Raw genomic sequence first — 27,332 nt, 5'->3', positions numbered from 1 at the left:
AAGGGTAATATCATGAAGACAACCCTCACCCATATGCCCTATTAGGTTACACAAGCGCCATAGAATCCCACACTCGGGCACCTCATTCTTCCTTATGTGCCAGATTGGAGAACTGCACAGAGTCAGCAGCACATGTACTTGGGGACTGGGACTATTAAAGGGACAACTCTAGCAAAATCCGCTGGCACTTCTCACGCGGGGAGGAAGGGGGGAAAAAACTCAGAAGCAGCTGGCGATTAGAACAGGTTCTGTGTAGGTCCCTGTAAATAGTGATAATTGGAAATAAATATACAGAAATCACCGCGCTAAATTGAGGGAAAATGAAAATGTGATATACGTGAGGGAAAAATTGTACACAAATATGACCAACCAGGGCTATAGGATACTCACTTGTACTAATGATGGTGGTGTTCTGTCCGTGTGAAGACAGAGAATTGATGGTTAGATTTGTGTACAATTTTTTTCCTCGCGTATGTCTCATTTTAATTTTTCTCAGTGTAGCGCGGTGATTTCTGTATATTTATTTCCAAAAATCCGCTGTTTGCTGGGACTATCAGAAGCATGACCCTCGAAAATCTGCTAATCACAGCTGCACCTGCATTATAAAAAGCTCTAAAAGCTTTATCACCTTGTAGGTAGCAGTCCTCAGACTGGATCCCTTTCTGGCTACAGATCTAAAGTAGAAGAACATATGTTATCTATTGGGGTAAATCATTTACATTTTTCCTCAAATTATAATGTTTTTGTTGTACATTTACCTTTAGTACAGTGTGAATGGGCACATCTGTCCTGTAGACATAGCCCAGAGAAACAGTGTAAAAAGTCCTGTAATGCAGAATACGACACTAAAGAGTATGCAGAAATATCAGGTGAGTTTTTCGCTATAACAGCTGATAAGGCATGCTATGCTAATTAGGAACAAAAGAATGCACTATTTAACTTAACCTCGACAACATGATATATATTTGCAACTGCGCTAGCCTAAATTCTAGCTAAGCATTGTAGTAATATATTTATATAAATATATATTTTATGCTGTTAGGTTTACATTATGACTATTTTAGGCCACTGCAATCTGTAGTCTTCATACACACTCCTCAACATTGAAACTTCAATACTCCAAGAAGCAAAAATAGTGGAATTCTGGAAATCACAAGATGGATAGATATATTAATGATATGCAAATGCTGAAAAATTTTAGACATTTTCAAAACACGAATTATTCAGTATCGAGTGTGAGCGTCACTTGGCAACAATATACGCACTTACACACCTTGGCTGCTATCAATGAGGTTATTAATGGATGTTGAGGAATGTTCTGTTACACTGAATGCAGTTGGGTACGCAAATCATCAAGATCCACTGCTGGCAGCTTCCTTTCCAAATTCCTAGCAATGATGCCCTAGATGTTCTCTATGGGAGACAAGAATGTAATTTAACACCGAGTTGTTAATTTACCTGAAATGAAGACCAGAGGCGTCAAGTTACCACTCATATCCCATCACACCATAATCTCGAGAGTAGGACTGGTGTGATGTTTATTCATGACAGTCTCTTTATGGCATTACCCATGTGGTCTTCACAAAGAGGCCAAAGGCTGAAATGGAGCAATGAAGGCTGGAATAGAGATATATGTTCTCCAGCAATGAGTCCCACATTTGTCTTGGAATGACAGCCAAAGATTGGTCTGGAGACCATATGTGAAACATGATCAAGAGGCCTTCACACCTGTCCTACTCTCAGGATGACGGTGTAGAGTGACATAATATAGGGTAGCCAGGGCACTATAGTCTCCATTCCGAGTACACCAACAACTATGAATTATATTGATTTGGTCATGAAACCAGTAGTATGGCCATTTTTCCAAAATGTCCCAGGAGCCATTTTTCAACATGACAGTGCCAAGCCACATGTGGCTTGCGCTACATTCAGCAATCTGCATGGCCTAAATGTGCTACTATGGCTGGCAGCGTCTCTGGACAGTTCTCCATTTGAGCACATCTGGGACATCATTGGTCGACAATTGCAAAGCAGCAGTGGATCTTGATGATTTTTGTGCCCAAGTGCAATCAGTGTGGCAGAATATTCCTCAGAAAATCATTAATAAACTCATTTATAGTAGCTTGTATTTATGGGTCATAATTGATGCTGAATAAATCGAGATTGTTAAAAAATTTTGTTTCCATTTTTTCCTCATTTGCATATCGCTAACATATCTATTCATCTTGTGATTTCAATAATCCCCTGACTTTTCCTTGTTGTTGTTGCAATTTCAATGTTGCAAAACCAAGCAAATGAACTGGAACACATGCTGATATAAGTGCAATGTGTATATGCCCTTTCATGTTGTGGCCATTAACAAACATAACCTAAGATAAAAAATAATGAAAAAATACCCTGCAGGAAGTAGATACGGTAACTAAATAGTAATAGTACACGTAAATATATAGGGTACTTAGTTTACATTTTTTGATTAAAAAAAACAGAAAATCCATCCCACCGCGACAAGGTGTACCCCATCAGGATGGTTCTATCTCTAATCTCGAATGTAAAACCTCTCCTTGCACCATCAGGCCTCAATAGACGGTTACAGAGCAGGACCCAGGCCAGATTGTCTAGACACCTGCCCTTGGAAAGCTATAATAGCTATTATTGTATATAGCTTTCAACGGGAAGATGTCCAAACAGTCAGGCCAGGATCCTGCTCTGCCCCCATCTAGTGAGGCCTGATGGTGCAAGGAGAGGTTTTACATTATGGATAGGACCATCCTGATTGGGGAAACCTTGTTGCGGTGGGATGGCTTTTCTGCTTTTTTCATCAAAACAATGTAAACTAAGTACACTATGTAATTTACACGTATTATTACTTATTTACTTACAACAGAGTTTTTGCTAAATCACTTTAGCATTCTAAATGATTTTAGCAGGTATAGTACTGATTTGATTTGCAGATATTTTGAACATGGTAATTGTAAATCTGGGGATTATTTTGAGTATGGTGTAAAAGGTTTTTCTTCCTCATTTCAGTAGAATGACTGAACAACATTTGCTTATATAATTCCTAGGACATTACAACTCATCAGCCCACCCAGGATGCCGTTGGACGTCCGGTGATGCACCATGCAGCCATGATGCAAGTGTCTGGGGAAGCAGTGTACTGTGATGACATGCCTATCATAGAGGGAGAGCTGTTTCTGGCTTTGGTCACAAGCTCAAAAGCTCATGCGAAAATCATGTGAGTATGCCTAATGGTCATAAGGTCAGACTGTTCTTCTATTTCATTTTTTTCTTTCTAATAATGTATATAATTGGTCTTGATATTATGACCAGCTGGTCCATTAAAAACAAAACTTGCATTATAGATAAGAAAATCGGAATTCTTATACAGATTAACTAGCTGTGGTTAGGAAACTTTTCCCTGTTTTTCTAACTGAAGCATAGTTTGGGACTGTAAGCATTGAGATGCCTTTCTCACGGGCAGTTATTTCTCATATGTCACTGTGAAGGCATTTTCTCACTATCCACATTAGAGGAGATATATGAAGGCTGGCATAACTTTCCACCGATCTTCCTGATGGTACATGTGCCTGATTTATTATGAGGCAAATGAAGCACATTACTTACTGTGCTTGTGCTATAAAATACAATCTAGATTTGTCCTACATAAAGTTACAGAATTTATAGGCAGAAAATATTGTAACTTTGTTGGGTCACTCATAGATCAGTAAGTACCACCAACTTTTAAAAAAGATGGCATGTGAGTAAGAAAAACCCAAAAAGTTGCAAATTAGGGTGTGAACTCACTAATTTTTACGCCTGTTGGCCCAGCCACAATATTAAAATGCCTCTATTATTGATGTCATATTGATAGGATAAGTCATTAATGTTTGGTCAGTGAAGATTGAATCGCAGTGTCCGTAATGAGACAAAAAATATCCCGCAGACCCAACTTGACTTGACAAAGAGGCCATTCGCTTAACACATTGCCACTTCATTTACACAATTAGCGAGATCACAGTGGTTTACCCACACCAGTAAGACATTAGTCATGCACAATGTGTATAGGTCAGTTAGGTTAGTGAGACAGTGCATGCAACTAGCTGGACAAGTTTTGAGGAGTTGTTGGACAGCATTATTGTATGCATTTTTCACTGTTTCATCCTATACATTTCTATTTGTCTGTCACAGATCCCTAGATGTAACAGAAGCGCTGAGCATGCCAGGAGTGTGCGACATTATTACTGCCAAAGATGTTCCTGGAACAAATAACTTTTCTTATTATGATTGGCCTGACCAGTTATTGGCAGACAATACGGTACGTCATGGAGTGTAATCTGCCAGAACATGAATCAGATATCACCATATTCTTAAGGAGCTGGGCTCAAGACTGGAAGATATCCCCTGTTCCTGGGACGGGCGATAACGTTCCAATCACTGGGGGTCTGACTGCTAGGGTCTCCAGTGATCCTGAGAATCAGGGCTCTGAAAAGTTTTGCATAAATGGAGGAGTGGGCGATCATGATAGCTACAGCTCCATTTATTACTGGGTTTTGCATCTCTGTTCCATTTAAGTGAATTGGCATAATTATATAAAATTCCGAAAAAGACAAAAATATGTTATCTCATTCCCAGTTAAATCAAGAAAACCACTGTAAATGAATGGATCAACTTCGTCATGTTGATAGTCATTTGTCAGTTATAACATGTAATCAATACACTCGTCACACTCTCTTGCAGTGTGCAAAATACAACAAACACTATTAAAGGGCTTATACAGGACCATTTTATTTTTTAACAAGGGCCTAAAAACTAAGAGGCAGGTAGTTGCTAACAGAGGCAGCTACATGTCTGTTCAACCCGGCATCGGCTCAGAGCAGTCACTGACCGCTCCTGCAGGTGATTCAGCTGCTTCACATCAACAGAGCAGCTCTTCTACTTTCAGGATGTTCTGTCGATGGGATGCTGAATGACAGCCGGTTTCCCACCAATCAGCATGATGCCGACAGTCATGCCTCATCAACAGAGCAGAGTGGATGAGAAGCCGCTGCAAAATTAGCTGAAGCTGCTGAATTGCTGGCAGGAGCGGTTTACCTGCCTGTTAGTTCTTCAACCCATAGTAAAAAATGTAATAGTCCTGGATAACCCTTTCAAGCAATGTATTGTGGAACAGACGCTAAACTTGGGCCAGAAGGCCCAAGAATAACATTTAAAAGAGTATCTATGTCAACAAAAAGCAATAAAAAAGAGTATCTGAGATTGGTGTCTTCTGTACTGAACATTCGGCATTCCTCCGTCATATAGACCAAATGTACAGGGTTGTTATCTTGCAACTTTAACACTAAAGAAGGGGACCTGAACATAGTGTGAACAAGCAAATAAATTTAATTTATTTTTCAAATTAAAATGGGATTCACAAGAGAAGTTATAATAGTAGTTCAAAGAGAATCGGTCACCAGGTAAATACTATGTTATCTGGGAGCAGCATGAGATCCTGATTCCAGCAATGTGTCACTTACTGGATTGCTTGCTGAAGTTTTGCTATAGTCACTGTTTTATCTGCTACAAATCTACCCATTTTCTGAATGCTGAGCTGTGTATAACCCCCCAGCACACACACATCACTTACCATGGGAGAGAGGCAGGATGAAGGCACAGCTGTATGACCTCGGGTTAATGAAGCTGTACACACACCAGGGATTACGGGTACCACTTCCAAAGAAAGAGAATCTGTATATCCATTGAAAAGAAAGCGGACAGGCACATACCGTCCCGTGCAACAAAATCCTTTATTGTAGCATCATAATACCAACAGCAAGCGGATAAAACGATGGAGCAAATACAGACGACGATCGTTTCGCGCTTACATTGTGCTTCAACAGGTCATATCTAATTCTTCTCTTTCCCATTAGGTCTATTACATCACATGATTAAAAACTGATTAGCTAAATCCTTCTAAGCTCTATGTAGAAACAGGAGGTCAATTTTCCCTGCGTGAGTCATAAGTCACTGCAAAAGTCCCTGATAGGGGGAAGAGGGAGCAGCTGGGTCAGGAGATGGAGACGGGAATGATTCATGCAGGGAAAAGAGACTTCCTGTTTCTGCATATAGCAGAGAAAAGAGAAGAAGTAGCTGGGTAGAAAGGCAAAATGAGCAATTGTGAGCACACAGTGCTTTATAATGTGATGATTGCAATATATTATGAAGATAAAAACTTTGATGGGAGGTGGAGGGCTTCTTTAAAATTTTAAACAAAGGAAAATTCAAGACGTAGATCCAGGGGAGCAGAAAAATAACCAGTATTCACAGCAAGAGTCCGATTTACAAGTTTTTTTATTAAATTATATTTTACCTGTCTGCTTGATATATAGCAAACAGGTAAAAGCAGACAGGTAAAGCAGAAAAGCAAAATTCTGTTCTATTTTTATTTGTAAAGGTGCTGTGTGTCGGCTACATTATCTGTGCTGTCGTGGCTGACAAACCAGAGCATGCAAAACAAGCCGCCAAAAAGGTGAAAATCATCTATGAAGATATTACACCAGTGATTTTCACTATTGAGGTAAAAATGTTTATTATATTATATTTTAGTTTGAAAATATCTGAATGTCTATTAAAATATGCAGCATATAGAGAACTTGCTCACCTTATTCCGACAGTTCTTAGTCCTACAATATTTTGTTTACTCTCCATGATCAAATGATCAGGTAAAACATTGTAGATTATCCACTAGGCAGTGCCACTCTTTGGCAAATAACTAGTTGCTTAGCAAAGTTTTATAAGAATTGGAGACATTTTCACAGAGTGACAACTTATTTAAGGACAAAAAAGGTAACAAATTCCCTTTAAAAATTATATGTAATTTAGTATCTAGATTGAGATTCAGCTTACGGTGCTCATTTAAGTGAATACAAATAGATAACACTTGGGTGCTACAAAGATGTCGTCAATATGCCGCCTGTACTTCACTGAGCAGTTAGAAGAAATTTTGAAAACCTTCTATAATTTTTGTATTAATATGAGTAAAATGAATGACACACGGGTTGTTAAAACTGACACACAGACCAAGATCAATCCAACACACTAAAAAAAATGGTTACTTTTTCACATGTAAGAAAAAAAACAGATATCTGAGTTTGGTCTAAGACAGAGTATTCACTATCTCATCTCGTCTGCCTCTGCTTTTTATTAAAGGATGCAATAAAACATGACTCCTTTTTTGAACCGGATAAGAAATTACACCATGGTGATGTTGACGAGGCTTTCAAAACCGCAGACCACATACTTGAAGGTATGTTAATCAATTATGTTAATAATATTACTCCACATTTGTAACAATGTTACATATTTTGAGTTGTGATTTTATCTTTTATATAACATATATAAACCAACAAAATTCACTGTATCTTGCCTACATGTGTCTGTGATAATATACCGGCAACTAAAAAAAAATCACACTCACCATATATAATATCTGCAAAAGGTTTTACCTGTAAAAAGACAAATATAAAAACAGGATATGAATAAAAGATGCATAAAAAGAGTGGGGAAACCAGTATATGAAAACCTCACAGTAAGATCCGCATAGTCTCACAGGAATCTGTGGCTCATAATCTTCAGGGAGTGAGGTCCATACGGGTCACTAAAGGTGGGTGCTGGTTCATTTTCTGTCCTGAGGCATCTGCATGGCAGTTTGGTATCACTAGAGGAGGGGGATGAAAAGTAAAGGAAGGTGGCATCTTCTCCCTCACTATTAGTGTCGGAGGCAAAGAAGGTATATGCCTCCTGTTATGGACCTGGTGGTTAGGAGCACCCGGAACGACCTGATGGTTAAACTCACACAGGACAAGCTCTGGGAAGTGGGAGCTCTGCTGACCGCAACCCCTAATCCTATCACACAACTAGAAATAGCCATGGAGCGTACCTAACTCTCCCTAGACGCCTCTTCACAGCCTAAGAGCTAACTAGCCCTAGAGATAGAAAATAAAGCCTACCTTGCCTCAGAGAAATTCCCCAAAGGAAAAGGCAGCCCCCCACATATATTGACTGTGAGTTAAGATGAAGTCACAAACACAGAAATGAAACAGGTTTCAGCAAAGGGAGGCCAGACTTACTAAACAGACTGAGGATAGGAAAGGTATCTTTGCGGTCAGCACAAAAAACTACAAAAAGACCACGCAGAGTGTGCAAAAAGACCTCCGCACCGACTCACGGTGCGGAGGTGCCACTCTGCATCCCAGAGCTTCCAGCTAGCAAGACAAAATCATGAAAGCAAGCTGGACAAGGAAACAATGAACAAATAATTAACTAGCAGGGACTTAGCTTCTGCTGGAGTAGACAGGTCACCAGAAAGATCCAAGAGCGAACTGAACCAGTATAAGAACATTGACAGCTGGCATGGAGTAACGATCTGAGTGGAGTTAAATAGAGCAGCCAGCCAAAGAATAAACTACGTCACCTGTGGAAGGAACCTCAGAAGCAGCAGCTCCACTTACAGCCACCAGAGGGAGTCCATGGACAGAACCAGCCGAAGTACCATTCATGACCACAGGAGGGAGTTCGATAACAGAATTCACAACAGCCTCCTCTGCTGAATTCCGTGATTGGGACGAGCGGGACATTTTTTTCATGTATGTGGTATGTGTGTGCATACCAACTGTGTGTATGTGAGTGTTTGCTGTAAAAAAAATTTATTTTGAAGAAAAAAAGAAAAAATCTAGAAAGAAAAAGATAAAAATAAAAAGAATCTAAAAATTTTGTCAAACAAATTTACTAAACAGACATCAGTAAAAGAAAAATTACTGATCACCCGCAACTATCTGACACCAACCCTGACTATAATCAGTAAAAAGGTTTAGAGAAACACGGCACTCGAGGATTGTGGTGCTGTTGGTGCCCAAGTCAGGTAAAAATGTTATAAACATTTTCGGTCCGGCATGGGATCCTTCATCAGATCAATTCTAAACATGAGCTGGATATGAAGAAACGACCTTATATGCAAAGGTGCATCAGGGCACTGAGTCTGCTATAGAAGGTATAAGCTGAACAGCTGCTTGGTACCGCGTGACACATAAAGTGTAAGGGGTAGAGGCAAAGACGTTACAATGGAACAGCGCTGAGAACCGCAGTCCGTGGAGCAGCGATGGAGCAAAGCCGTGGGAATTCCTACCCCTTGCGCTTTCAAATCCAGCTCATGTTTAGAATTGATCTGATGAAGGTCCCATGCCGGACCGAAAACGTTTATAACATTTATTTGGGTGCATAATAAAAGGAACCTCTGCTTTTCAAGTACCGAGTGCCAAATTTGTTATATTTTATAATCAGTAAAAAAATATTGTAGTAGATGCTGATTACTACAGTATATTCTACTGTCCCTAATCTAGTCCTATCAATTAATTTAAATTATTTGTTTTATTATTTAAAAGAAAAACAAAAAAGAAAAAAAAACACCAACAACCGTATAATGAACAGTGATGTGCATCACCGATCAGCACTCGACGAATGTAGGACTGTCACGCTCGTGCCCTGACTGGGTGGCGCGAGCGAGGGATTGTGGCCCCACTGTGCCTCAAACCAGACTTCCCTGGAAGGAGCGTGACTAAGCAACTACCTTGGTGTTCACTGGAGCCTCTGATGGTGATGTAAGGCTTGTGCGGCAGGTAACTACCAGGTACCACTCCAGGGCGATGTCTGGCTGTGGCAGCTGATCCCACTGAGGGACTGAACACTAATACCAGGTGCGGACAAGTACAGACGGGCCCGAATGGTACTCTGGCGGGCACAGCTGACACTCTTGGCAGACAGGCGGACATGGCTGACACTCTTGGCATGTAGGCGGGCACGGCTGGCACTCTTGGCAGGTAGGTATGGCTGGCACTCTTGGCAGGCGGGCGGGAACAGCTGGCACTCTGGCAGGCAGGTGGGCACGGCACAGACTGGAGGAATCGGGACTGTAACGGGTAGGGCAGAAACATAGGCAGGTACGAGTAGGGAACAGATAGGAACCAGTTCAGACTGGAGGGACAGGAATTGGTAGGAGCCAGTACCGACTAAAGGGGCAGGAACCGCAGAGAGCGGAGCTGGAGCAGAGCAGAACTGCGGGATGCGGAACAGAGCAGAACTGCAGGATGGGGTGCAAAGCAGAATAGCATAATGCGGAGCAGAGCAGAGTAAAGAGTAGCACCGCTGGTTGCAGAGCAAAGAGCAGACCCACAGGATACGGAGCAAAGAGCAGAGCCACAGGGTGCGTAGCAAAGAGCAGAATGAGTAAACGCAAGGAAACACAGCAGGATAGGAAAGGCTACAGACAGGGATACAAACGGACGCAGGTATAGGACTTAGTTCAGACAGGGTCAGGTATGAAATAAGGTACAGGAACAAGGATTCAGACCAGGGTATGCATCTCCCTGGGAGGCAGAAATGAGAGACACAGGATACAGGTACAGACCAGTGTACACAGCCCCCTGGGAGGCAGAAACGAGACACAAGAACACAGAGACGGGCCTGAGTAAGAAACCCCCAGGGTGGCAGAGTAAGGACCCGACCTGGCAATTCAGCAGCAAGACACTAACTGAGAAAGTGTATTGCTCAGGCATCCCCCTAGGGGTGGAGATGCCTTAAGTACCTGATGCCTCTTGACAATTGGCTGGGGACACCTTAGGAAGGTGCACACAGTCTCAATAAGAAACAGAAATTGCGGAGGTCGCCGCCCTAAGCATACAGCCAGGAAGTATGCAGCAAGCAAGGACATGAGGCCCAGAGCATGGAGCAGAGGACAGAACTCACAACATGGCCCGGAGTGGTGAGTAAGAAGGGATATGGAAAGCCATGCAGTGATGCCGGCAGAGATGTTCCAAGGACCCACTGATGTGATTCTTTTTTTCTACATTGCTATCTGACGCTAACCCTGACTATATTCAGTAAAAGATACAGTAGTATACACTGTTTACTAGAATATGTTTTCACTGTCCCTAATCTAGTCCTATCAACTAATCTAAATTATTATTTTTTACTGTTTTTTTCACACAAAAAACAACAACAATTGGATGCCGATCAGTGATGTGTGTCAGTGATAAGTGCTTGACAGCTGTAGGACGCACGCACGGATGTGATGCTTTATTTCCACTCTGGAATTTGACACTAACCCTGATTATATTCAGTAAATGATACTGTAGAAGATTCTGATTACTATGGTATCTTTTTATTTGTCTCTAATCTAGTCCTACTAACTAATCTCATATATTTTTTTGCTTCTTTTTTTACTCTTTACTATCTGACACTATCCCTGACTCAATTTAGTAAAAATTACTGTAGTAGACGCTGAATACTACGGTATATTTTTAATGTCCCTATTCTAGTCATATCAGCAAATCTAAATTCTTTTTTATTCAATTCTTTTTTTCAAAAAAGGATGTCGATTGGTGATGTGCATCACTAACCAGCGCTCAATGGCTATAGGACCCACGCATGGATGTAATGCAAAAAGGGGATAAAAAATAGACACAAAAAAAGCTATCAGTGATGTGCATCTGATCATCGGCTCGGCGGCTGTAAGATGCACGCATTTAGTGACGCAAAGAGGGGATAGTCAGGGAAAAAAGTCCCAGAAAAAAGCAAGCACTGGTGCCGATCAGTGATTTGTGTCACTGATCAGTGCTCGGCAGCTGCAGGATGTACACATGGGATGGTGCAAAGAGAGGGGAGAAGATAGAAAGGGAAGAAAAGTCCTAAAAAAAGCAAGCACTGGTGCCGATCAGTGATTTGTGTCACTGATCAGTGCTCGGCAGCTGCAGGATGTACACATGGGATGGTGCAAAGAGAGGGGAGAAGATAGAAAGGGAAGAAAAGTCCTAAAAAAAGCAAGCACTGGTGCCGATCAGTGATTTGTGTCACTGATCAGTGCTCGGCAGCTGCAGGATGTACACATGGGATGGTGCAAAGAGAGGGGAGAAGATAGAAAGGGAAGAAAAGTCCTAAAAAAAGCAAGCACTGGTGCCGATCAGTGATTTGTGTCACTGATCAGTGCTCGGCAGCTGCAGGATGTACACATGGGGTGGTGCAAAGTGAGGGGAGAAGCGCTTGGCGGATACAATATGCACGCACAGAGGTGGTGCAAACAAGCGGAGAAAAAATATCGGGAAAAAGTTCTAGGAAAAAAGCAAGCACGGGTGCCAATCAGTGATTTGCGTCACTGATCAGCACTCGGCAGCTTCAGGACGCATGAACAAGAAAAAACTGCCAGAAACGAGCGATCAAGTACTAATTAGCACTTGTTGGCAGAAGGGGGTGTGGTAGGGGTTAAGGAGAGGGAAAAAGAGTGGAGGGGAATTTGGATAGATTAGGAAAAATCAGGGATCAGAAATGGATCAGGAATATCTTCTTTCTTCTTTTAGGAACAGCTGTAACACCAGCAGAAGTGATGGCACAGGCTTGAAAACGTCTGCGGCACTAAACCGAACACAACGCTACAAAATGACACAATGACTGAATCCAGATTGAGGAAGTGGAGAGTGGTCATTGTGAGTTCAGACCGCGTCTCTGCACTGTGATTGGTGTGGTCAATGTCATCGTCCAATTGCACCAATCATTGCTGGGCCTGGTGATGCTGGCGTTGCTACTTGCTAGGCCCCTGCCTATGATCAGTGCTGTTATGGCAATTTCATTGGCTGAAAATGCCAATTTAGGTGCCTGAAACACTGAAATTACTTTAATAGACTGTTCAGAAATGAACAGCCAATCCAAACGATTACGGTTGCAGGAGGGGCAACAAGAACCCCCAAGACAATGAGCACAGGTGCCCTGCTGTTAGAATGATCAGACCATGTTCCTGTACGGTCAGACACAGCCATTACACAGTACACAGCAGTGGCACATTTATAAGATTATCTCGGCACAGGAACATTTTATATAAACACATCCAATTGTGGAAATTATTATTCCAAGATCTATTGATTCAAATTAACATTTGTTTGTGGTAAAACCCCCTCAAATTTATTGGTGACCCTTATCACAGACTAATGAAAATGTAACATTTTGTTTTCTCCTTTTGAGCAAACAACATTTCTAAGTGCAGATCAGGTCAAGTGCATGTTTGCCAGAATAAAACGTAGCACAAACGCATTAGTAACAGAAACCAAAAACATGACAATAATCCACACACATATGTATATATAGAGAGAGTAAAAATATTTAAACACAAAATACTAACCTAATTTCATATTGTTTTACTTTTCGAATAGGAGAGATATATATCGGTGGACAGGAACATTTTTACATGGAGACCCAGAGCATCCGAGTTATCCCCACCAAAGAAGGACAGGAAATAGAAATCTACGCAGCATCTCAGGATCCTACATACATGCAGGCAAGTCAACAGAGGACTTCACTCTCATGATTTATAGGGGTAATCCAATACTTTTATATTGATGACCTATGCAGAGAATAGGTGATTAATATACAGATCGGTGGGGGTCTGACATTCAGCATTCCCACAGATCAGCTGTCATCACGAAATGGCTAGATGTAAGCAGTGAACAGAGCCAGACTAGCACAGCTCTACCCACTGTTTAGCGGCTGCTATTCTCTTCTATAGGAGCTGATCTGAAATATCCGGCAGCAGCCACAAAACCTTGGACAGAGCTGTGCTGCTCCACTCCATACACTAAAACCGAAGAATGAGCTGGAACATGTTGGCGTTGGTGCAATATGTAGGAGTTTATTGACACTGGCGGCCACCTAACAGACAAAACCCATGACAAAATGGTATACGTGAGTTCCGTGACCTGAATAAAAACTACCCCTTCCCCTTAAGACGGGACCCCCCCCCCCTTTGCACTTAAACGCCTATAAAATTAACTTCTTCCACTCCCCTATAAACAGGCTGAGACATATGTTTGGACTTAATTGGCCACAGCAGCCATTTTATTAACATAAAGTATAACACAAAATTCTTTAACAACCAAAATTAGGAGGGATGGTCCTCGAAGCCCCAAAGTTATAAACCTCCGTAACCAAACTCCACCATGTTCAGCCCAGGTTGAGTCTTACCCCCAGCCGTGAAGCGCCAGCTCAGGGATAGATAACAACCAAACCTGGTCCACCGAACCAGAACCCACTCCAGGGGCCCTTGAATACCCCTCCAACGTGATAATCAAACCACGCCTCGTTAAGTTCGCTCATGGGGAGTCCAGGACCTCTCAAGATCCCCCCCCCCCAGTGAACCGCCATTTACCATTTCCACCGACTTCGAGGACCTCCACCCCCGCCAAACTGCCGTGACATTACACCATCGGTATTATATTAACAACACCATATACAAGTAATTATGTGTACCCATAACAAAATAACCTAACCCTTCCCGGACCAAATTCGCGCCATTAACCTCGCATAAAAAAGGGAGGGTGGGTGGGAGATTTCACTCTCGTCTGGCAGGCACCTAAAATGGATGCCTGCGTGAGGTGCGTGCTCCTTTTTATGCTCCCCCTCCCCTTCGCTCCTTAATCCCACCTCTTGCCCAGTTCAAACCCTGGCCATTAACCCCTTCCTCGCCAACCGCTTAACCCCTTACCGACCCAATTCCACTGACACTCGGGCTCAGCTCACCAGGTCCCACGTAACCCTGTCATGTCGGCCTCCCCTTAGGTGCCGTGGGCCCAGTACGGCCTCTCTAGATAAAAACAAAATGAATATTTACATGTACAGTACTATTTATGCATTTATTAGTTTACTTAGTACAGGGTATTTGCTCATTTCGTTTTCATCTTAGGTTTTCCCTTTTAGGTGGCCACAGTGTGAATATGTACCGACACATCGCACTTATGGACTTTTTTGATCAAAACAGTGCTAACTATGTACCCTATGTTATTTACGTGTAGTATTACTATTTAATTACTTATTTATTACAGGGCATTTGCTCATTTTTTTATCTTAGGTTTTGTCCGTTACTGGCAGGTGTAGCAGCTGATGGGTGAAGGTGCCACATCTCTTAAAAACCCCAACTGAACAAATTGCTTATGCCAGTTTCCCAACAGTTTAAAAAGTAACACTTCTGCTCCCGATATCACACCGACCTTTTTAGAAAACACCAGTGATTGTCTTACCGCTGTCTCTAACATCATGTCCTCCCTCTATCTGAAACTAAACCTGTCAAAAACTGAACTCCTCGTGTTCTCTCCCTCTACTAACCTACCTTTGCCTGACATTGCCATCTCCGTGTGCGGTTCCACCATTACTCCAAAGCAACATGCCCGCTGCCTTGGGGTCATCCTTGATTCTGACCTTTCATTCACCCCCTACATCCGATCACTGGCTCGCTCTTCTTACCTGCATCTCAAAAACATTTCTAGAATTCGCCCTTTTCTTAATTTCGACTCTGCAAAAACTCTTACTGTTTCACTTATTCATTCTCGTCTGGACTATTGTAACTCTCTACTAATCGGTCTCCCTCTTGCAAAACTCTCCCCGCTCCAATCTGTCCTGAATGCTGCAGCCAGGATCATATTCCTCACCAACCGTTACACCGATGCCTCTACCCTGTGCCAGTCATTACACTGGCTACCCATCCACTCCAGAATCCAGTACAAAACTACTACCCTCATCCACAAAGCACTCCATGGCTCAGCACCACCCTACATCTCCTCCCTGGTATCAGTCTACCACCCTACCCGTGCCCTCCGCTCCGCTAATGACCTCAGGTTAGCATCCTCAATAATCAGAACCTCCCACTCCCGTCTCCAAGACTTTACACGTGCTGCGCCGATTCTTTGGAATGCACTACCTAGGTTAATACGATTAATCCCCAATCCCCACAGTTTTAAGCGTGCCCTAAAAACTCATTTGTTCAGACTGGCCTACCGCCTCAATGCATTAACCTAACGATCCCTGTGTGGCCTATTTATAACAAAAAAAAAAAAAGGTTCCTCGCATCATGTTCTCATACACTTTATGCAGTATTAGCCCTCTGTGTCTGTACTGCTACATACTTAGGCAGGTAACTGGTTCATGCAGCTTTACATGAACACCTGAGCCTTACACTATAGCTGGTCCGAATAACTAAAGCAATTGTTACCATCCACCTCTCGTGTCTCCCCTTTTCCCCATAGTTTGTAAGCTTGCGAGCAGGGCCCTCACTCCTCCTGATATCTGTTTTGAACTGTATTTCTGTTATGCTGTAATGTCTATTGTCTGTACAAGTCCCCTCTATAATTTGTAAAGCGCTGCGGAATATGTTGGCGCTATATAAATAAAATTATTATTATTATTATAACAAAAAACTTAAGCAGAACATAAGTTGCACAAAAATGTAGCAAATCTTGACATTTTCAAGCCAGTCTCCAGCCTCTCCGCCAAAATGGGGGAAGCTGGGAAGGAATCAAGCCATGGCTATACCCACCCGCCATATTCTTCCAAAGTGCCACCGTTTCTTATCCCAGAAATGTTTTTTTCAGTTCCTGACTGGAGTAATATTCCTGGCGAGGCACACGAAGATGCACACGACTGATAAGGTGAACCCAATTCCTTAAGTGGCGAGTGCCTCTTAATGAATTTGACGCATCTTATTCCCGCACTTCCATGCAAAACACCAGTTTGGATTTTCCTGTTCAATTCCAGTGTCGGATGACGTCTGACACATCTTTTTGGTGCATTCGTTCTGATTAGTACCGACTTGAGCCAGCAGGGTGGACTCTTTCTGTATCACTGCAGTTCATGTGTTTTGAAAAATCCGGGGGGAAAAAAGGATTGTAAAGGGTTAATGACATGGAGGCATAGCATTTATACCGCAACATGATCAACATTCATAAGGAATTATTCGCAATTAAAAATATGTTCCAATAAATGTTTTGATACATTTCAAAGTTCTATATAACCATACAATAGGTTAAAGAGGAAAGTAAAACACATTATTTCTAATCGTAATACCGTTTTTTTGTCTAATTTTAATACTTTTTCCTAAAAAGGGCCTAGTTGCAAGATCCCTTGGAATACCTTTTAACCGCGTAAACTGCCATGTGAAGAGAATAGGGGGGGCATTCGGTGGCAAAATTGTAAAGACGGCTTATTTAGCAGCCATTAGCGCTGTGGCAGCTCAAAAGTAAGTTATTTTAGCACTACATTATCTATCGCATAAAAGCGGACGTACCATAAAACTTCACCCATCTCAACATTATTTTTTACCAATTCACCATGGTCATCCTGTAAAAATCCTATAGCATCTTTGACTTGTCTTTTACTTTTGACATACAATCAAAATCCTTTCCTATTGCTTTTGACATCTCTTGGAAGCCTTAATTCATTATCAGCTTCAGCTAATGTAATGCGCAGGGGCGTAACTACCGAGGTCGCAGGGGTCGCAGCTGCGACAGGGTCTGGAGTGCTTAGGGGAGGGCAAAGACTGGGCGGGCCCCTGAGCGCTCTGAGCTACAAAATGAGCCACCGGCCCTTTAAATCCCCTGCACAGGCCCTGGTGCGCATGCTCTCTCGGCACACACACTGATCAAGGCCGCGGCGACCCATGTGAACACGGACCTGGTTCGTGCTTGCGAACGCACGGCTGCGGCCTTAGTCAGTGCTGGCAAACAGGAGAGCGCACGCACCAGGGCCTGTGCAGAAGTTTGAAAAGGCCGCCACCACGCGCACAGACTCCTGAGCCTCAATCTGTCAGATGCTGGCCAGAGCCTGCGTCAGAGAACAGCGCTCTCCACACCAATCCCCGGCCGGCATCTGCTCCAATTCCTCAGCACCTCCGACGCTGGCTGGACAGTGGACCCTCCTCATCCTCCTCCATCTCAGGTGAGAACCAAGATGGAAGCTTTTTTATGGAGTACAGCATTTGCAGTTTGACCTGTATAATGTGTATAGACTGCTGTATTTACAATATATGTGATACTGCTGTATATAATCACTGTATGTACAGCAGTCTATATACATTATATAGGTGATACTGCTGTATATATATATAATGCGACTATACACTGCAATCACATTATCACCTATATATTGTATATACACTGTTTGCAGTTTGACCTGCCTAATGTACTGTATACTGGCTGTTGTATATACAATACATAAGTGATACTGTCATTATATAGCACAGTATCACCTATATAATTTATGGCGAGCTTTCCTATATTTTGGACTAAATCTGGAAATCACAAGAAGAGCATTATTAGAAAATGTCTAACCTTCATTTTTACCATAAATCCAGTTAAATATAATGACACTACTTCTGGCTGCTGGGTGGCGATATCACAGGAAAGAAATGGAAGTGAAAATAATGTCTAAGGGTATTTGGCGGCTCTGTGATGTCCGTGCAGCTTCTCGGCCTGTTTTAATTTGTTCCAAGCAGGAAGATTGTGGGTGAAGTGAAACTTTCCTGAACTTGATAATCATAGCTATAGACGTGTACAGAGAGATACTTACCTTACTGTAGGTGCGACTTGTGTTAATCCAGTGATTTCTTGTTGTCGCGCAGAACCAAACGTCCTATTCGCTGTGTCTTGGAACGAGACGAAGACATGCTGATAAAGGGTGGCAGACACCCCTACCTTGGGAGATACAGAGTAAGTTTTAATAAAAGTATATCGCCTCCATTTTATGTCATCACTGTGCAAACATAGAAATTAAATGTTTTCACATGAAAAAGTCCCTAATTAAAGGGGTTTTCCAGGATTGCAACACTGAAGACCTATCCATTGGATTTTTTTGTACTATCCATTGGATATGTCATCAATATTAGATTGGTGGGATCTAATGTTGGTTAATGTGGATTTCCTATATACAGTTTTCAATATTAAAGGGAATCTGTCACAAGGTATTTGCCACCTAATCTGAGTGCAGCCTAATGTAGGAGCAGTGACCCTGATTCCAACGATGTGTCCCTTACTAGGCTGCTTGCAATAGTTTTGAGAGGTTATCACTAGAGAACTAGTAATCCCGTTTATGTGTAGTCCTTCATAATCATGAGCTGTGTACAACCCCGTCCCCTCCACTGATTGACAACTTTCTGCGCCTATGCACAGTGTACACAGAGTGCTGTCAAATAGTAGTGTGGGCGGGGTTATACAGAAGTCAGTCTTTAGATAAAACAGTGTTTTTTTATCAAAAATACAACTTGCAGTACTGTAAGTGACACATCGCTGGAATCAGGGTCTCTGCCCCTATATTATGCTGCTCTCAAATGTGATGACAAAAACAGTGTGTATGAAGAGGTACATATTACATAATTATTCCTTTTGTTAGTCACATATAAATGTGTATTATGTTAGATGCTTCAGGGGTAGATTTTCTACAGATTTTAGAACAGATATTCCGCATCATAAAATAGCACAAACAAGTGAATTATATTTTACCCAATCTCCCCCATCTGCAGAGATTTTCCATGTGGAAACAGATGTCTGTTTTCCAGCTGATTTGCAACAGAAATGTAGTGCGTCATCATGTATACTGTCCATAAAAAATAAATCTCTGCAATCAAAATCAGCTCATGTATTGCTATGCAAAAACGTCCACTGCCTCGGCAATTTTCAGAATTTCATTAGAAGTACGAGATACCCTGTGGATATGCCATGAACGTCTCCAATGGGATACCTCTTTAATATCAATGCCATAGCTGGCAATTCAATTTTTTTTTCCTTGTTAGGAAGCAGTTGCCTCATACTTTTTGGTTTATTTCTTTATCTTTATTTCTTTTTTGCTCAGCACACGTTAATCCGGAAGCTGAAACAAGAAAACTATGAAAACAATTACTCTAAAAAAAAAAAAAAATCTTCTAAAAAGTGTCAGTGTAGCCCAAAGCAACCAATCAGATACTAGATTTAATCAGCCTGCTTCATTTTTAAAAGTCACACCTTTAAAAAAAAAGTATCGCTAAAGGGGATGTCCTCTGGTGATAACTTGTTGATTGGTGGGAGTCCTAATACTGGGACTGACACCGATTGGAGGAAAGGGGAACTTTTATCCCTGTTGAGCTCAGTAGCTGCTTCATTTGGTCCCTATTGGGTTTCCGAACGCTGAGCTTTGCTTTCTCTGGCAGCCTCATAGAGAAACATTGGTGAGGCAGCTTGGCATCCGACCCACGACGCCATTTTGTAACAGGGATAAATATTTTCCTGCTAGAGATTAAAAATTTCCCAATCTGCTGATTTGTGTAGGTCCCACCAGTCAGACACCCACCAATCAGCAATCCATTTAATATCTACAGTTTCTTGAAAGCTTTTTTTCCCCCGATTTGCAAAAGAAAATTGTGGAAGTAACTTTCAGCTATGTGCAATGAGTATTTATGATTAATAATAATTTCTGGTACTGGTAAAAGGAATATAGAAATAACTGAAGTCTATACTTTGTGTATTTTTAGATCGGCTATATGAAAGATGGTAGAATCATAGCAGCGGATATCGATATGTACAGTAATGGTGGATATTCTGGGACAGAATCTGTGTTTGTAAGTCATATACAATGTAGAATTTTGCCCCCCCCCAGCACTCATCAGGGACATCCAGAAGACCAGGTGTCAGGGGATTACTGCGACAGAGAGGAGCCGGAAGACCGCAGCGTCTGATTGTTCCTACTCCTGCGCTTCTTTTTAAATGATGTAAATATCGTTTGGCAGTGCAGGGGTTAATCGACCATGTTGGGAGCTAAGGTTCTCAGCTATGCACTGTTAGCCACTCCCATCCCCTATATAATCTTGGTCCTGACTGGCATACATAGTCAGAGCTAGCTTATGCTGCATGGCTTGGAGGGAAGTTGTTAGTGGTTATTTGAGAAGGTGGTTGGTGCGTTTATCTGTGACTGTTGCTTGGTTTAATAATGGGATAATTCCCTTCCCTCCTCTTTGCTTTTTCCCCATCCTCAACTCCCCAGTGCATTCCTCTGTTAAATGTGAGTGAATATTTGTATGCCTGGTATTTTCTGTTCCCCTGTTCATGTTACCATGTTGTCTGGTTGGTGTACTACGGTGCACAACTACTCCCCTCTTCCCTGGGTTGGCGGATGGTTCAGATGGAGGGTGGATTCAGGAGCTAAAGCAAGGTACGTGGCACCGGCATCTACACCTTCAGAAGTAACCTGGGGAACAAGGTGAGCTAGAGCGCCTCCTAATGTTAGGGACAGGGAAGGAGCCTCTGGTCCCAGGTCATCTGACAACAGAGGTGTGACACCGGGTCTTCATACCCCCAGATAGATGCATGTTCAAAGATCCAAGGAGCTCACTTGGAAACATCAACCATAAAAAGAGTCAAAGGACAGCATCCAAACTTGAGTGAAGTAAATACATTTTCTTTTATTCTGCCAAATTCATGCAACGTTTCGACACTATAAGTCTTCGTCAAGCATCATTCGTGACAAAGACTTGTATTGTTGAAACGTTGCATGAATTTGGCAGAATAATATACATATTCACACAAGTTTGGATGCTGTCCTTTGACTCTTTTTATGTAAGTCATATACAGTCTTCCCACACTTCTCACATGATTGGAAAGTCCGGGAGTCTGGGAGCGGAAGCATTAAAGCCGATTTCCAAAGATGATTCCAGAAGGGACAAGGCATTATGCTTCATATATAATTACATAGTTACATAGGTTGGAAAAAGACCTCGGTCCATCAAGATCAACCCTTCTCCACCAATTCATTATAAGAGTTCATCAGCACAACAAGTTACTGAAACACAGCATGATCCGGTACAAAACTTTTTAAGTAAATACCAAAATTACATCCATAATGTGGATACATGTAACAGAGATATAGGAGGTATTTAGGCTCCTACTTGACACCTTTTTAGATCCCAATGACCTTTAATCATAGCTTCAGGTTACAATTAAAGATCATTGTGATTTGAAACTTATCCCTACTGAGTCTATAACAAATGTGTCACCATAGCCATTAAAGGTGAAATAATACGTTCATCATCTGACTACACTACAATCTAAACTTTACTTTATGATTATAATTTTAGTATGTTCATGTCAGTGGGAAGTAGAACCCTGATTTTTCACACATTCTGGTAAGGGGAAAGTTTGGTGATTGCCTGGCCATGACAGACAATGGACATTTCCATCTAACCTTGCAGAAGGAAGCACAATGCTGCCGTCAGACCAAAGGAAAATGACCCAGCAATTATGATACTTTTCTTTTTTTTATATCAGAACCTTTATATAAAATTCTCAATCCTAAATCTTATAATGCAAAGTGTCTATATAATAATGTAATCCAAGAATAGGTTCACACTTGGGTTGGAGACCCTGTCAAGAGGCTCTGTTGACAGATTCTTCCATCTTCCTTTTTTTTTTTTTTCTGTGTTAAAATGACAATGGATTCCGAGCGAACCTTGTTAGGCGTCATTCAGATGTTCATTTTTCATGTACAAGGTTCTATTTGTGTATTTCAAGGACAGAACTCTTATCTGTGTTAGGCAAAGGGGCAGTTCACATATCCGATTTTTTTTTTTTTTGCCGGACTGAGTGATTCATGCAAAATCGAGGTGACAAGTCTGATATTGATCTGAGTATCAGATCAAAGTCAGTAATGGAAGTCTATGGGTCCGTGAAGAAATCAGAAAGCACTCAGATGCCATCCGAATGCAGTCTGCTTTTCATGGACTGTTTTACACACATATCTAAAGAAGCATTTTATTTTCTCATCCAAGAAAAACTGATGACCTTGATAAAACTCGGATGAAACGTGGATCAAAAACACTAATGGAACTTGGTCTGTTTTTCTTGAACGTGAAAACAATGGACGTTTGAATGAGGCCTTAAAGTCAGTGGGGTCTGTCTATAGGACAGAGACATTTATTCTGGGAATTTCATTTTTCTATTCCTATAATGCAACAGAAAAGCAGGGCACCAGTGTGAACACAGCCTTATATATTCTGCTATTTGTCATAGATAATGGAGATTTCTGTGCTGCAAATAGATGCTTCTTACCACATTCCTGATCTGAGATGTCAGGGACGAGTTTGTAAAACCAATCTTCCATCAAACATATCATTTCGAGGCTTCGGCTTTCCTCAGTGTGCATTGATTACAGAAGTGTGGATGGATGAAGTAGCAGCTAAGTGCAATTTACCTCCTCATTGGGTAAGTAATGTTTTTATATATCTGATTCAATCGTGTTCCCTATTTTTTTCAGTGAATCAACAAAACAGTAGTAAAAATAGCAAATGGCTGTGTAATTTGTGTGTCCCTAGCTGTTTTATATACATTTACACTGACTATATACTGTATATTGTTTATGTATATAGCTGTGTGCATTATATATGTGTTAATATAATGTATTAACAATACATTATATATGTATAATTTATGACCCCAATACATCTTGCCGGTCTTGATGGCATAGTGTGTTGCTGTCGGAGGCGCCTGAATCATTAAGAGATGAACGCGTCTTAAAGGGAATCTGTCACCAGGTTTTTTGCTTTAATGTAGAGAAAGAGACCCTTATTCTAACAATGTATTACTTAGTTTACTGGGTGCAGCAGGTGTGACATGATCAGATGTTTTAGATGTAGCATTCAGCAGAGCTCAGACAGCTGACCCTGCCCACACCACAGCTTTCTGTGCACATTGTATATTGACACTGAGCTGCTTATCAGAGTATGGTGAGGGCGGACTAGTTGGCACATGGGAGCTAGTCCTGCAATGATAATCTGTTAGTGATAAAACATTCATTGTATGAAAACAACAGCAAACAGCTTAATAAGTGCCACATCACTGAAATCTATGTCTTATCCCTTACATCATGCTGTCCTCAGATCACATTGCAAGAACCTGCTGATGAATTCCCTTTAATGTATCAGGAGTATCTAATGAGTGGAGTATGCCTCCGTGTGCCATGCCAGAAAGCTTACTCCAGTCCCTGATGTGACAAGCTGTTACCTTCCCTAAGGTTTCTGGCCTAGGGAACTTACAGTTCATCAGACGAGCTGTGGCGTCACTTCCCTGCCATGCCCTCGTCCCATCCCTGCTCTACCCATGTTGGTGACGCTTGAAGAAACTGGCATTAAAACACCAAACGTTTCAACATTTTTGCACATGTAACACCCCTTTAAGCCGCCTCCGTGGACAGGGTATCTGGTAGTTCTCACCTCAATATGGCGCAGTGCCTCCACTCAAATCTTGCTGGGAGCTGTAGTGCAATGCAGGAGTCTTCCCCTTCTGCCAGGGGTCGACTCAGGAAACCCCTGCCCACAGTGTGCATAGACTCACAAGAGATGAGGTTGGAACAATTAACAGATTTATTTACAAAGCGGATAAATGGCGAATATAGTGATGGGAATAGCAAGTAACAATAAAACAAATAGTATTACACAATCTAAAAGTACCAATATAATTTGTGTTAACCTGAGTGTTAGGGATGAGGCTTCCCCTTTAAATCGCAATAAGGACACTCCTAACTAATACTGCTTAAACTATAAATGGCTGTAGCATGAAAACAACAAAGTTCACTGTTGGGACCCGGTTGCCGCAGGTGATGGCGCGCTTGAAGAGTTAATTGGTGCACTTAATGCTTTAGGATAAAGATCCCCCCACAGCTGGTCCTGTTATAACTCCTACTGCATTCAACCACAAGTCCCAGCAACGCTCCCTTATAGATAACTTATATTTCTCCCCAGTGGAACCACAAGTCCCAGCAAGCTACTCACTCCTTGACTTGATGTGACAATTCTGCAGTCACACAAGGTTCCCGCCTGGTTCTTCAGGATTCAGTTGCTTAGGGATGCGAGGCAGATGAGGAGGTGGGCAACCTCAGGGACCCTGATTGGCCTGTAGTTGTAGTGCAGCTCCAAGGCTCACTGTCCTCTCACATGGCGCTGCAGAACTATCAGTCTGCACATTGTGCTCTCCTTCTGGATCATTGCTGTCTCTTTCCAGTAATGACTGACAATCCTGTATTCACTGACTAAACACTTTTAGAGAAGATTAATTTTAATATTACTTTTATTATACTCATTAAAAACTACATACAAAAGAAGTAAAATATAGAAGCCTACAGGTCATCTCCCAAACCGATAGGTCAAAACGATATAGAGGGACTACTGATACCCTATTTTATTCCTACTCTTTTCCTTCCTTGTCGCGGAGGTTGGCACCCTAGACAGAATGCAAATGGCACCTTTTGCATTGGTTATATCACCTATGTGCTCCCCCCACCTTTCTCTGAAATTTGCTTTTGGCTTTCTCAATGTAATTTTTTAGGCAAGTACATTGGAATATATTACTACCCTAGTTCCACAATTATCAAAGTGTCTGCATTGATAGGTTTTTCCAGTGGCTGACCTGCGGAATGTTTTTGCTTTAAGAATGTGTCTACAAAATTTGCACTTTCCACATTTCAATGTGCCTACTTCCCTATTATCCAACCAAGTAGGAGACCTTGTTATGGGTAAATAGGTTCTATTCACATTTGGGGGCAGATGGATCTTCCTTTCTTGTACGTGATATCAGGGATACGGGGACCAGGTCACCTATGTTGGGGTCTGTTATGTACTATGTAACTATAATCGGTACATTTGATGACCCAGTAGGAGAAGTTAGAGACATTATCCAAAAATATTGGAGCATTTTCAAAACAGACCCCAACATTACTGACCTGGTCCCCAATATCTGAGTCATCAAATGTACCGATTATTCTTTTTAGAGATTCTGATCCATCTGCCATTTTATCGTTTTATTGGAGTGAGGATTTATGCCTATACATTGATGTTTTAAAGGCTTCATTTAGCACCTTCAAAGGTTATCCCCTATCTAGAAACCTATTTCTCAAGTCACAGGCTTCATGATGGAATTTAGACATAGAGGAACAATGCCTCCACATTCAGAGGTATTGTCCTTTGTGGATCCCCCTTCTCAGTCTGGAGGGATGATAACTAGTCATGACTGAGCGAGTATACTCGTTGCTCGGGTTTTCCCGAGCACCCTCAGGTGGTCTCCGAGTATTTGTTAGTGTTCGGAGATTTAGTTTTAGTCACCACAGCTGCATGATTTAAGGCTGCTAGACAGCTTGATTACATGTGGTAAATCATGCAGCTGCATCAACAAAAACGAAATCTCCGAGCAGTTACAAATACTCGGAGTTCACCCGAGCGTGTCTCGTGTCTTAAGTTCTTCTGTAACCAGCCTGGTAAAGATGTAAATTCATATTTGGGGGCGTTTTTGTGCTTCTTAACTTAAGTTCTGTACCTCTACATAGTACTGATCTGTCTGAGAGAATGGGAAGAGAGGTTAAAATCCTATTGTCATTTATTTTTGCCCTTTGTAGTCCCTCACTTTTTCTCTCAGATGGTAAGGACCTATTGTTCTCTTCCTTGCTAAAAAAAAAAATGAAGAGGGCAATGAGGAAAAGGATCCAGGTGGTGATAGTTCTCTTGTTGGTTTTGTATTGTTTTGTGTGGACATGTATCCTCGCATGTCTTGTCTGTTCTATTTAGCATTATTTTTTATCCGTGTGCCACCAAAAGAAGCAGCCCTAGCTCTTGTTGATCCTAGAGATCGCCTCTCTGAATCAGATAAATCTATATCAGAAGAGGAGACATCAGTTGTCTCCTTTCCTATCTTATCTCGGTCTTCTTTAAGGGTACCGTCTCAGAGTGGCACTTTTGTCGCTACGACGGTACGATCCGTGACGTTCCAGCGATATCCATACGATATCGCTGTGTCTGACATGCAGCAGTGATCAGGGACCCTGCTGAGAATCGTACGTCGTAGCAGATCGTTTGGAACTTTCTTTCGTCGCTGGATCTCCCACTGTCATCGCTGGATCGTTGTGTGTGACACCGATCCAGCGATGCGTTCGCTTGTAACCAGGGTAAACATCGGGTTACTAAGCGCAGGGCCGCGCTTAGTAACCCGATGTTTATCCTGGTTACCATCGTAAATGTAAAAAAAAAAAAAACACTACATACTTACATTCCAGTGTCCGTCAGGTCCCTTGCCGTCTGCTTTCCCGCACTGACTGACTGCCGGCCGTAAAGTGAAAGCAGAGCACAGCGGTGACGTCACTGCTGTGCTATGCTTTCACTTTACGGCCGGCAGTCAGTCAGTGCGGGAAGCAGACGGCAAGGGACAAACACCGGAATGTAAGTATGTAGTGTTTGTTTTTTTTTACGCTGGTAACCAGGGTAAACATCGGGTTACTAAGTGCGGCCCTGCGCTTAGTAACCCAATGTTTACCCTGGTTACCCGGGGACCTCGGCATCGTTGGTCGCTGGAGAGCTGTCTGTGTGACAGCTCTCCAGCGACCACACAACGACTTACCAACGATCACGGCCAGGTCGTATCGCTGGTCGTGATCGTTGGTAAATCGTATAGTGTAACGGTACCCTAAGGAAAGAATATATCTTAAGG

At 42.0% G+C, this 27,332-nt stretch overlaps 1 protein-coding gene across 1 annotated transcript in view; it reads left to right on the top strand.

Moving 5' to 3' along the window:
• The window catches only part of LOC138644799 (aldehyde oxidase 1-like), a 155,432-nt gene that overhangs the window by 53,365 nt on the left and 74,735 nt on the right, over window positions 1-27,332 (top strand). The window contains exons 15-24 of the mRNA XM_069733617.1: window positions 765-869; window positions 3,066-3,235; window positions 4,189-4,315; window positions 6,434-6,556; window positions 7,189-7,285; window positions 13,233-13,357; window positions 16,950-17,083; window positions 18,464-18,551; window positions 20,345-20,431; window positions 22,875-23,066. Of these exons, the coding sequence (XP_069589718.1) occupies window positions 765-869; window positions 3,066-3,235; window positions 4,189-4,315; window positions 6,434-6,556; window positions 7,189-7,285; window positions 13,233-13,357; window positions 16,950-17,083; window positions 18,464-18,551; window positions 20,345-20,431; window positions 22,875-23,066 (1,248 nt within the window). The remainder of the gene's footprint in view (window positions 1-764; window positions 870-3,065; window positions 3,236-4,188; window positions 4,316-6,433; window positions 6,557-7,188; window positions 7,286-13,232; window positions 13,358-16,949; window positions 17,084-18,463; window positions 18,552-20,344; window positions 20,432-22,874; window positions 23,067-27,332) is intronic.

Source organism: Ranitomeya imitator, chromosome 7 (genome assembly GCF_032444005.1).
Source record: "Ranitomeya imitator isolate aRanImi1 chromosome 7, aRanImi1.pri, whole genome shotgun sequence".
Lineage (NCBI taxonomy): Eukaryota > Metazoa > Chordata > Amphibia > Anura > Dendrobatidae > Ranitomeya > Ranitomeya imitator.
The sequence above is the reverse complement of the archived record's forward strand: the minus strand, read 5'-3'. Positions and strand labels throughout refer to the sequence as shown.